This window comes from Mesocricetus auratus, unplaced genomic scaffold (assembly GCF_017639785.1).
Source record: "Mesocricetus auratus isolate SY011 unplaced genomic scaffold, BCM_Maur_2.0 Super-Scaffold_4256, whole genome shotgun sequence".
NCBI classification, from domain to species: Eukaryota; Metazoa; Chordata; class Mammalia; order Rodentia; family Cricetidae; genus Mesocricetus; species Mesocricetus auratus.
Window position 1 is genome coordinate 36106643 of NW_024429182.1, and position 11370 is coordinate 36118012.

An 11370-nucleotide genomic window follows, 5' to 3' on the forward strand; every position below is an offset into this window, starting at 1 on the left:
AGCCTGTCTAGCTTAGGTGGGCAATCACAGGAATCTTTTTTAAACAGATAGCATTAACTGCTGTGCATACTTAGAATTGGAGTTGGAGTTACAAAGGCACACTGGCTTTCCCGTTATTAGGCTCGGTTTCAGTGCCAGTTTGCAGGGCTGTGACAGGGGTTTCTTTGAAGCATCCTGGCTGCAGTGGCCTTACTTGGACGCTCACCTTTGAAACTAGCTCGTCCTTCAGCTCTCCTGAGGCCATGCATGGGTGGCCCTGCTATTTCCCTTTCTCTATTTCCCTTTCTTTGCCTTTCTCTTTGTCCTTGCCCCTCTGGCCCCTACTGCTCTTCTTTTTGGGTCTGTTCTGTCCCCTTCTCGGTCATAGGAGGCCAGTGTTTACTTGGCTCCTAAGATTCTCCAGCTGTTGAGAATGAAAGGTCTGAAAGGAAGCCGCCACTATGCTATGGTATGAACTTCATGTCTTCCAGGCTCAGAGCCTGTAGCGATCAAATGACAGAATTGCACCAAGCTAGAACTCGTGAGCACCCTGGGCCTGGTGAACTCAACTTCACTCATACAGATTTCCTCCCTGGTCTCTGAAGTGTAAGAGGAGGGTGCTTAAGGATCATCCTTATAATAAAAAAGCAGAGGCTGGAAAGAGGGCTCAATGGTTAAGAGCACAGGCTACTACTCTTCTAAATGACTGGGGTTCAGCTCCCAGAATCCACATGGCAGCTCATGACTGTCTGTAACTCCAGTTCTAGGGGATCCAGTGCCCTCTCCTGGCACCAGACATGCATATCATGCACAGATATATATATATATATGTATTTTTAAAATATAAACAAAACTGACCATGTGTGGCAATACCTGAGGAGGGGTCTAGAGAGGGAGCCTGAGGGCCTGGTTTTCCCTCTTTGTATCTGCTTATATTAATCTCTTGCTGTAAGGTATTGCCACAAACTATATGGCTTAAGCAACACAAATGTGCCATCTCCTAGAGGTCAGGGGTTCTGAATGAAAATTTCCCATAGTGCCTTGCTCCCAGTGAAGTTGCTGAGGAGAGACAGCTACCTGTGCTTGCAGCTTCTGCTGGGTTCATGTGTTTGCTGGCATTTTTTTCCTGGTTTTTCAAGACGTGGTTTCTTTGCCTGTCCCTGGCTGTCCTGGGGCTCACTTTGTAGACCAGGCTAGCTGTGAACTCAGAGATCTGCCTGCCCTGCCTCTGCCTCCCGAGGGCTGGGATTAGAGGTGTGTGCCACCACCAAGCATGTTTCCTGGCATTCTTAAACCTGCACAGTGCCCTCTTCCTCAACTCCAGGGTCACCCAGTCTTCCTTGTAACCCTGTGTGTCTTCTCTTGGCCATTGGACTAAGGTCTCCTCTAATCCAGTGTCAGTTTCTAATGTCACAAGTAAACGGGAATTTTCAGGACCCTCCATTCAGCCAGCCACACCGACCGACACACAGACCCTCCTCCTACCTATCCTCTTCCTTGGCTAGCAGCTAGGAAGTTGGGGAGATGTTTCCAGGTTGTTTTGTATTCCTCACAAAACGGTGTTGGATAGATGGCTGTGTGAAGACTTATTTATGTCTTAGAGTGTGCAGTGTATTTCAAGCTAATTCCCTGGGGGTGAACCCAAGCATTTGTATTTCCAGGATCCAGCTTTGTCAGTCTACTATGCCAGTATAAAAGAGAGCTGTGTCACTCCTAAGGACCCCCTTCCTAAGACCTAATTAGAATCAAATGCACTTTTCCTCTGATTCAGAAGGCAATCCCTATGAATGACAGCCATAAGCCCCCTGATCGATGCCCCGTCTTGCCACAAACCTTCTGCTGCCACCTACTGGTAAGAAGGCAGCTCTGCACATGGGGGATAGTGAAGGCTCTGTATTGAAACCTAATGATGAGTGAGTATGGGATTCAGTATATAATTTCTGCACTTGACTTCATCCTTCCAACATTGTGCATGTCAGTTCAGCAGGCAGCAGTCTTCAGGCATCAAAGGCAGCTCACACTGCATGCCCAGCATCTCTGGTTGGCCCGGAGGCAACAGTTAGAACTGTGCACAGGAGAGAGGAGAGGCTCATCTCCCCTCAGAGTCAGGCATGCCCTTCTCATCCATCAAGGCCAGTTCCCCTTGAGTCACTCTGAAAGCCACCCCTTAGAGGTTTAAGTCAACACACAGAGCTCCGACAGCAACTGTAACAAGTATCAACAAACACACAGAGCTAAAGGCTTTCCTTACTAGTAGTCTGAATGACTTGGTTTACAGGCTGCTGAAATGACAGTGGGGCTCACTCGGGTACCAGAAGTCCCCTGTACAATTACCAGGATGCATAAACCATTGATACTCTCCATCATCTCCCCGCCCTTTGGAAAAAAATTAAGGAAGCAGCAGTCTGTGTACTAACAGCTGCCATGCTAACAGTTTTGCAATGAGAGGCCTTGGTCTCCTCCGCCTGTCTTCTGAGATGTGGGGGATGATGGCAGCCTCTCTGCCATCTTCCTGTGCGGGGCTCTTTGATGGAGCACTGGAGGCTGGCCTGACAAGCCACACGGTTTGGCCAACACTCAAGAATTCCGTCAGTGATGTTCTACCAGATTAGCCCCAAATGGGTGTCTTCATCCAAAGTTTACAAATCCTTCAAGAACAGTGCCATTCCCGCCTTCTGCACCAGGGCTTCTCAGATGAAGTCCGCAGCCCCTGGTCCTTGGAAAAGAACAATGGAATGTCTGGTTTGAGTGCTAATATTTATTTAAGTTTAAAGAGAGGAAATTTAGACTCAGACTCTTTAAATTTTTTGTGCCCACCAGTTTTCCTATCACTATGACAAAATACTTGAACTAAACTGTTTAAAAAGAAGAAAGGTTGGGCCAGCAAGACGACGTAGACGTAGCAGATAAAGCAGTTGCTGCCATGCCTTATGACATCATTTTCCCCTCATCCCACATTGGGGATGGAGAGAACCAATCTCCACAAGTTGTCCTCTGACCTCCACCTGTATGCCATGGAATGCGTGCTTTGGCATGTGTGCTCGCACACGTAGCGCACTATTAAAGGAAAGAGGGTTTATTTGGGGGCTTGTTTTCAGGCCATGGTTGCTTGCCTCTGTTGCATCGGGTTCCTGTGAGGCAAGATATCAAGAGAATGCATGTGGCAGGGGAAACCACACACCTCATGGCTCAGGAACCACATATGCTTTTCAAGTGCACATCCCATAACTTTGTCAACTCAAAAACACAACACTTATCTCAGTTCCATGTTCCAACATGGAAGCAGTTTGCCTGAAGTTTCTATGATAACCAAAGAGAGAATGTTATAAATCAGGACACTTTTAAAATACCTTGGGGTAACATCAGAGAGGTGGGTCACAGCAAAGCATAGAGGTGTCTCCATCTGCACCTGATGCTGTCTAATGACATTCTTAGCTTTGGGGTCTGGTGGAAGCAAGTGTTCTGTGTTGTGTAATGTTAGCTAAGGATGTGTTATATTCTTTTATGCTGTGGAATATTTGTTTGATGATGAAAGGCGTGTTGCATTTATTTAATTCTGTGAAGCTGTGTTGCTTTGCCTGCTTAAAACACCTGGCTGGTCTAATAAGGAACTGAATGACCAATAGCTAGGCATGAGAGGGACAGGCAGGGCTTCTGGGTAGAGAGAATAAATAGAAGGAAAGAATGAGAAGAAGGAGAGAGAAAAGGAAAAGGAAAGGAGGATGACAACACCATCTAACAATAACCAATAACCATCTAACAACACAGCCAGCCACAGAGTAAGAAGGAAAGAAAGGAATATAGAATAGAAAAAGGTAAATGCCCAGAGGCAAAAGATAGATGGGATAACTTAAGAAAAGCTGCCTAGCAACAAGCCAAGCTAAGGCCCGGCATTCATAAGTAAGAATAAATCTCTGAGCCGGGCGGTGGTGGCGCACACCTTTAATCCCAGCACTCGGGAGGCAGAGGCAGGCGGATCTCTGTGAGTTCGAGGCTGAGCTGGACCGACAGCCTCCAAAACAATACAGAGAAACCCTGTCTCGTAAAACCCAAAAAAAAAAAAAAAAGAATAAATCTCTGTGTATTTATTTGGGAGCAGGGTGGCAGGCCCCTTAAGAGAAAACAGTAAAACAAACAAACAGACAAACAAACAAACCAGCTACAGGTCTGCTAATACATCCCAATAGGTTTTTATCTGATGGTCACAGGATGTTACTTTCAACACCGAGTTATGTAAGGAATGGCTATTTAGACTAAAGACGGCCCAAGATGAGATATAATTGGGCTCTGGGCTTGCATCCTTCCAACCCTCCAGGTCTCTACAGTTCTAATCAGTCTTTGCAGGTACAGCTTCTGTCCAGGAAATCCCATTTACAGCTTCCTCCTGCTAGACCTCAGGCTTGCACTGGCACCCAGCAGAACCACCAACTGGAGCACAGAGGAGGCAGGGAAGGCAGATCTCTGTGAACTGGAGATTAGCCTGGTCTCCAGAGTAAGACCCTGCCCCCAAAGGAAAAAGTGTCCAAACCACGACAGGGTCCTTCAGCTGTGACATTCTGCACATGTGAGGTCCCATTGCCTTGCTATGTCCTGATTTCTACAGCACTGATATATGTCTATATTATGACTAGAAAAATGGTGAGCCTTTGGGTTCCTGCTACTATTAAAACCCAACACAAAGGGAAATTTCCAACAATACTTAATCCCCAGGTGTTACGCCTTGTGAATAACATCTAGTGGAGGGGGCATATAAGTCAAATAAAATAAAATGTACCAAGTATAAATTTTAACATAGTTCCTTTATTGACTCTTTGGGAATTTCTCATCATGCACCCACTCTTCTCCCAGTTCCCCCATATCTGCCCCTCACCCTTACAGCATCCCCCCAAATTTTTTTAGAATTTTTAACAAAAAAAACAAAAAACAAAAGAAACTTTCTCACTTCCATTGTTCCTAACTCTCTATCACCTCTTCATTTGTCTAAGTTGCATTGGGAGCCACCGTGTATCACACAGTATACCTTCTGTCCAACCAGCCTTACTTGCAAATGTTCAGTGCAATGAGTCATTTGTCTGGTTCAAGGCCTCGGTTTTTTACCAACATCATTGGACTATCACCAAAACTGAGATATCCTGAAGCCACTCTGAGTCATGGAGATTCTTTTTATTCTATATTCCTATATCTCCCCCTAAATGATGACAAAGATCAATAACCCACAGAATGACCAAAACCACCCATCCCACCTCTTGGGAATATGGACATCGTGTTCTCTAACTGCTCCCTGTTGTCTGGGGCCGATGGAATCTTTAGTAAGCCCTGAGGATATTTAGATAATGGTCAAGTCCTGGTAAAAGTAGTTGTAATATTTGTTGTCCAGTCTCAGAATTGTTCCCATGCAGAGGGATCAGTATATACATCGCATGCCTTGTGGTTTTTCTTGGTTTATTTCTTATGCCTGTAGCCAAGATTTTCAGGAGGCCTCCCCCAATCAAATATGACCTCTATTAACCTTGAAGGAATACACAGCCTTTCATTTCCTGTGGAAACACAAGCATAACATTTTCTGCAATACATTTTCTGAATTTCATTTTAAAGTTAAGACATCCTTAAAGTATCCAGGCTGATTAATTCAGCAGTCCCTAGTTTAATTCAGCAGCTGTCTTTTGCTCATCAAGACCCTGTCTAACTTAGGCCCATAAGAGGGAGGAATGACTAGGAAATGATGGTGCGTCCCTTAATCCCAGCTCCTGGGAGGCAGAGACAGGTGGATTTCTGTGAGTTCAAGGCTAGTCTGGTCTACAAAGCAAGTTCCAGGACAACCAGAGCTGTTATAGAGAAACCCTGTCTCAAAAAAACAGAGAGAGAGAGAGAGAGAGAGAGAGAGAGAGAGAGAGAGAGAGAGAGAGAGAGAGAGAGAGAAGGGAGAAATGAATTATAAAGTCAAACAGTGAGAGCTAAAGACTGATCTCAGTGTTAGAGAACTTGCTTTCATGCTTGAGGTTTTGGGTTCAATCCCTAGTACCAGAAAAAGAAAAGAAAGTTTATAAAATTAAAATTCACAATAGGGACAGATTATGTGATGAATATTGATTATTTATTGCCAAATGGGATTTCAAAAAAAAAGTTACATTTCACACTCTTTATTCCAAGTTGGGTTTTTGTTTTGTTTGTCTCTTTTGAAGATATTGGATAGCACCATACCTGTGACCGCCCCTCTAACCACTCTGATTTGGGAGCAGTGCATTGATTTTTACTTCTTTGTTTTTACTCTAAGCCTCAAACTCAAGGCCTCACAAATGTTAGGCGCATACTTTTATATGAAAGTACATCCCCAGCACTAATTTTATTTCTTTATATATATGCATATATCATGTGTTGCTTCTATAATTACTATGAGCTTGCAAAATGAAATAATGCAAGAGATATAGGAAGGAAAATATCACTTCCAGGTCTAAAAGCAAAGGTATGGGAAGTAGTTTAAATAAAAAAGTTCTTAACCTGGGTGTTTATGGCTCATGTATTTAATTCCAGCACTTGGGAGGCAGAGGCAGGCGGATCTCTGTGAGTTCGAGGCCAGCCTGGTCTACAGAGCGAGTTCCAGGACAACATACAACATCCAAAGCAATACAGAGAAACCCTGTCTCAAAACACCAAAAAAAAAAAAAAAAGTTCTTGCAGTGAGTGTGCAACAATGAATGACAGGATTTTGTGTATGTGTGTTAACATTTTATTTTATTTTATTTCATACACACAAAGAAGAGTTTATCTCTACTAGTTGTGGTGGCACACACCTATAGTCCAAAGTATTTAACAGGCAGAGGCAGGAGTATCACTTGAGCCTGGGGGTTCACAGCCAACCTGGTAACATAGTAAAACCCCTGTCCCTAAAAAGGAGGTTCCAGGGTGAAAGAAAAGTCACTCCCTCACAACTGTTCTGTGAGAAGAGTTAGTTATTCCTCTCCTCCCATCCAATTACTGACCAAGCCTGACTCTGTTTAGCGTCCACGATCAGACAAACTCAGGTGTCTTCAGGGTGGTATGGCCATTGACTGTTAGTCCTAGTCTACAGAAGAAACAGGACATAAAGGCTGGGAAACATGCATGATGTTATATGGCTTAGATAGTCGGAAAATAGGTTTGATCCAAGCTGTGCCTGTACAGACTGAAACGGTATCCCCACATGTACCATGACACATCTCTCACAGACTGACACGGCTGCCCCTGCTTCCTTTTGTTCATTTCGTTTCCTTGTTTTGCTTTGCTTCCAGTCAGTGTTTTATGTAGCTCAGGCTAGCCTCAAACTCACTATATAGCTAGCTGAGGATGACCTTGATTTCTTCATTGTCATCCTCATGTGTCCACATTCCAAGTGCTGGGAACATAGGATTACTATCATGCCTGCCTTGCCCGCCTCTGCTTATACATGGTTAGCAATTTAGGTTAGACATCTGATGACTTGTTTTACTACTGGCCATGAGGATATTTGTCTGGAAAAGAGCAGAGCATTCGTGAGTTCAGGACTGCGTTCAAGTTGTGCTGTTTGGCTTTAGGTTTCACATATCACAGCTTACTTCCTGAGCCCTGAGCCCTGAGCCCTGAGAAGGCAGAGTGGGTCTTAACCTTGCTTTGTTCTAAGCCCCCAGCATCAGTGCTGTGGTGTAACTGGGACTTGAGCTTGATGAACCATGGGTAATTAATATATCACAAGCCCCCAAAGAAGCATATGATGCTCTAAGAAAATCCCTAACCTAATACATGCTTTTCCAGGTCCAAGTTACTAGGAGAAATAACAACTTAAGGTCCCACCTATAGGCAGGAGTTACAAACTGATGTTAACAGTGAGTCTCACGTCTTCCTGTTTTTCCTCTCTCTATTTTTCCCTCAGTAAATGAAAGTGGTAGCCACATGGATGGGACCTGAACACAGCTGTGGGAGAGAACTTTGCCCACTGCAGAATTCTCCGGAGGAACTGGGCTGAGCTCCAGCAAACACGCAGTGAGAATCAACAGGGCCTTCAGGCTCGTGAGCTGTCAGGGGAGCCTTAGTCCGTGGAGATCAGAGGTGGATGTGAAACCCCACACTGCTCTGTGACTGCTGTTGCTTGCTGACTGTGAAGAACTGCATGAACTATACTTACGCTGCTTTTCTATACCATGGCCAATCACCTTTCTGGACTGGGAAGTGCTACTTTCATATAGGCTCTTGCATTGTTTCGTTTTGCATGCATGTAGTGATTACACATAAGCAACATATGAATCTGCTTCTATCATTTTTGAAAATCCATCCATGCAAAATGATAATTAAGATATAAATCCTCTCTCTTTGTTTAAAAAATTCTAATCATGGCCCATGTCATTGAAAGGTTCAATCTGTTTCCTTTAAAGATCAGTATAATAGGTCTGCCTTTACTTTATAGAAAGCTAGCTTCTATAAAGATTTTTTTCACTGTTTACTAGTGAAATGAGAAAAGCAAAGCTATTTATAAAAGGCCTTATGTTATGTATATACAGTGTCTTTGAAATATTTGTGATTTAGTTTATTGCTTGTAAAAGAGAAATTATATAATTTATTTAGTAAATACTACTGTAAACTATAGTTTTATTGAAAGAAATAAAATATTTTGTCCTCAACTGTTGTCATACATTGATTCCAGTGACACAGTCTATCCGTGTGTGTGTGTGTGTTAGGAGGTTTGGGTGATGAAACCTTGGGCTTTCCATATAGTAGGCAAGGGCTATACCACTAAACTATAACCTCTGCCCACACTTATTGATTGTTTAATAGAACAAATAAGTAAATCCTTTTAATTGAAAAACCACAGCATGTTGATTTACATGAGAGTGGCCCCCATACGCTCATATATTTAATGTTTAGAAAGTGCCACTATTTGAAAGGATGAGGAGGCGTGGCCTTGTTGTGGAAGGAAGTGTGTCACTCACTGGGGGTGGACTTTGAGATTTCAAAGCCCAAGCCAAGCCCAGTAGCTCTCTCTTCCTGCTGCCTGCAAATTTGGATGTAGAACTCTCAGCTACTTCTCTAGCACCGTATATAATGCCTCTGAAACTGTAAGCCAGCCCCAACTAAATGTCTTCCTTTACAAGGCTTGCTGTGGTCATGGAGTCTCTTCAAAGCAATAGAACAGTAAGACATCTAGCTGATGTGGATGTCCTTCTGTGTGCTTCCATTATGAGTTGTTTCATTAGTTGATGGATAAAACAGATTTGTCCAGTGATCAGGCAGAGTAGAGCCAGTGGGAAAATCCAAACAGAGGTATGGAGCAAAAGAAGGGAGAATCAGGGAGACACCATGTGAGGTAACAAGCCATGACCCTTGTGGTAAAATATAGAATATTAGAAATGGCTTAATTTATATGTAGAGCTAACCAATGAGAAGCCTGAGCCATTGGCCAAACAATTAAAATGAATGGTGTATTAGATTAGTCACTGTGTTGTGCTATGGTAACCAACAACCCCAAAATTGCAATAGATTTAATCAGGGCAGTGTATTTTTCACTCACATATGTGGGCTAGATACAGCTCAGCTCTGAGGGTTGTCTTTATTTGGGGACCTGGAGCTGCCCTGAGGTGTGCCCCTATAAGGTCAATGGAAGGAGAAGAGCAGAAAAACATAGCATTTTTACTTGTATGAAGTACTTTTCCATTCATGTTCCTTTGGCCAAAGCAAGTGACAGTGATATCCTAAGCCAATGGGTTTGGGAGGGTGCAACTTCCCACATGGAAATGAAGCCAGGAGAGGGGGCAGTGAATACTGTAAACAAGGAATTTACACTGTCTGGTAACCAGGGCTACAGAAGATGTTCCTGATGAGGTGCTCAGAATAAAATACTTAATGTTAAAGCAGGCTGTTTCTTGTAAACAAACAGTATAAAATGTCATAAATATAGTCTGGAACCAGCTTATATTTATTCATACACTCACACTTGTGATATCTTGCTTGTTCAAATAAAGCCTGTCTGAAGGTCAGAGAATGGAACTGGCCACTGGCTAACCATAGAGGTCTGGAGTTCTGTACAGACAAGGCAGGAAGTGAGCTGGGCAGAAACAGGATATAAACAGGGAGAAATAGAAACTCCCCCTCTTGTCTGCTGAGACACTAAGGAGGTAAGGTGTGGCGGTGGCTTGCTCCTTCTCTCTGATCTCTCAGCATTTTCCTCTATATCTGACTCTGGGTTTATATTATTTAGACCAATTAAGAACTCCAGTTACACACACACAGCTTAAGGAGAAATTTTACCAGCAAAGTTGATGCTGGGAATTCATCTTGCATTAGGATCTGTTCTAGGTTCATATATTTTGTGCTGCTGAAGCAGAATAGCACAGGCTGGGTAATTATAAAGAAACCTGCTTATGGTTCTAGAGGTTGAGAAGTCTAAGACAACCTAAAGCAGAAGGGCAAGAAGAAGCCAGTTCCCAGTCCTTTTCATGGAGGCATTGACCCAGGAATGAGGACAGGGCCTTTGTGACCTAAGCATGTCCAGGGGCTCCAGCTCCCTCATTGGTTACACTGGGACTTGAGATAACAACATCTGGAGTTCTGTGTTGGAATTCAAACCATGGAAGATGTCAACCAAGAACCCTAACGTGAATGAGGGATCCCTGCCCCTCCCCCTCCAGCAGACACTGCCCCTTAGCACATGTGTCTGCCCACACGACTCCCCTGAAGATGTCAACCAAGAACCCTAACCACATGTGTCTGCCCTCACGATTCCCCTGATTCCCTTCTAAGTCTACTCAATTATCTCAGCTGTGACCCACTGATTCCTGGGAGTATTGCAGCTGGCATGCCTTTGTGTATATGAAATTGTTTTGGATTTATTTATTCTTGAAGAAAAGGCTATGATTTCCATTAAATTCATAGTGACATTGATCCAAGAACGTTAAGAACTGTTATTTTAAGGCCTAACTCAAGTGCCATTTTAATGCCATTAGCTCATCTCTGACCCTAACCTTCTCGCCCCCTGAATACTGTATGAATATACCATAGTTACCTCCTACTCTAGTGCTGGCCTGATTGGTAAGGCCCACCACGCCCACTGTCAAGGTCATTCTCTTGCACTTAAAGTCATATGACAGTAGATTTTAACCACCTACAAAAAATTCTTGGACAGTGACAGTTTGCTACTTCTTGGAGAAATCATGCCCAGAGATTTCTCACCTACTGCAATTCTGACTGATTTCTGGGCCTTCTCTACCTTTGCCATCTTGGGATCTCTGTTCACAAGCACCATGGGGATTCCCTCCACCTCCCTCTTCTGTCGGATCTTCTCTTTTCTGGACGCTGTGGCTTCCTCTCTTTGGATTTACTACTCCATAAAGCACACCGAAGTCGAAAGGTCAGGGGTGACGTGGCTCAAGGTGAGCCAAGCAGTTT

General features: G+C 43.7%; 1 protein-coding gene across 3 annotated transcripts in view; it reads left to right on the plus strand.

The window, feature by feature from the left end:
* The window catches only part of Pip5k1b (phosphatidylinositol-4-phosphate 5-kinase type 1 beta), a 265421-nt gene extending 256812 nt beyond the window's left edge, over positions 1–8609 (plus strand). For all 3 annotated transcript variants that reach the window (XM_040746216.1, XM_040746219.1, XM_040746220.1), the window contains exon 15: positions 7865–8609. In XM_040746216.1, coding sequence (XP_040602150.1) covers positions 7865–7867 — 3 coding nt within the window. In that variant the 3' untranslated portion in view covers positions 7868–8609. The remainder of the gene's footprint in view (positions 1–7864) is intronic.
* The last annotated feature ends 2761 nt before the right edge of the window (positions 8610–11370 follow it).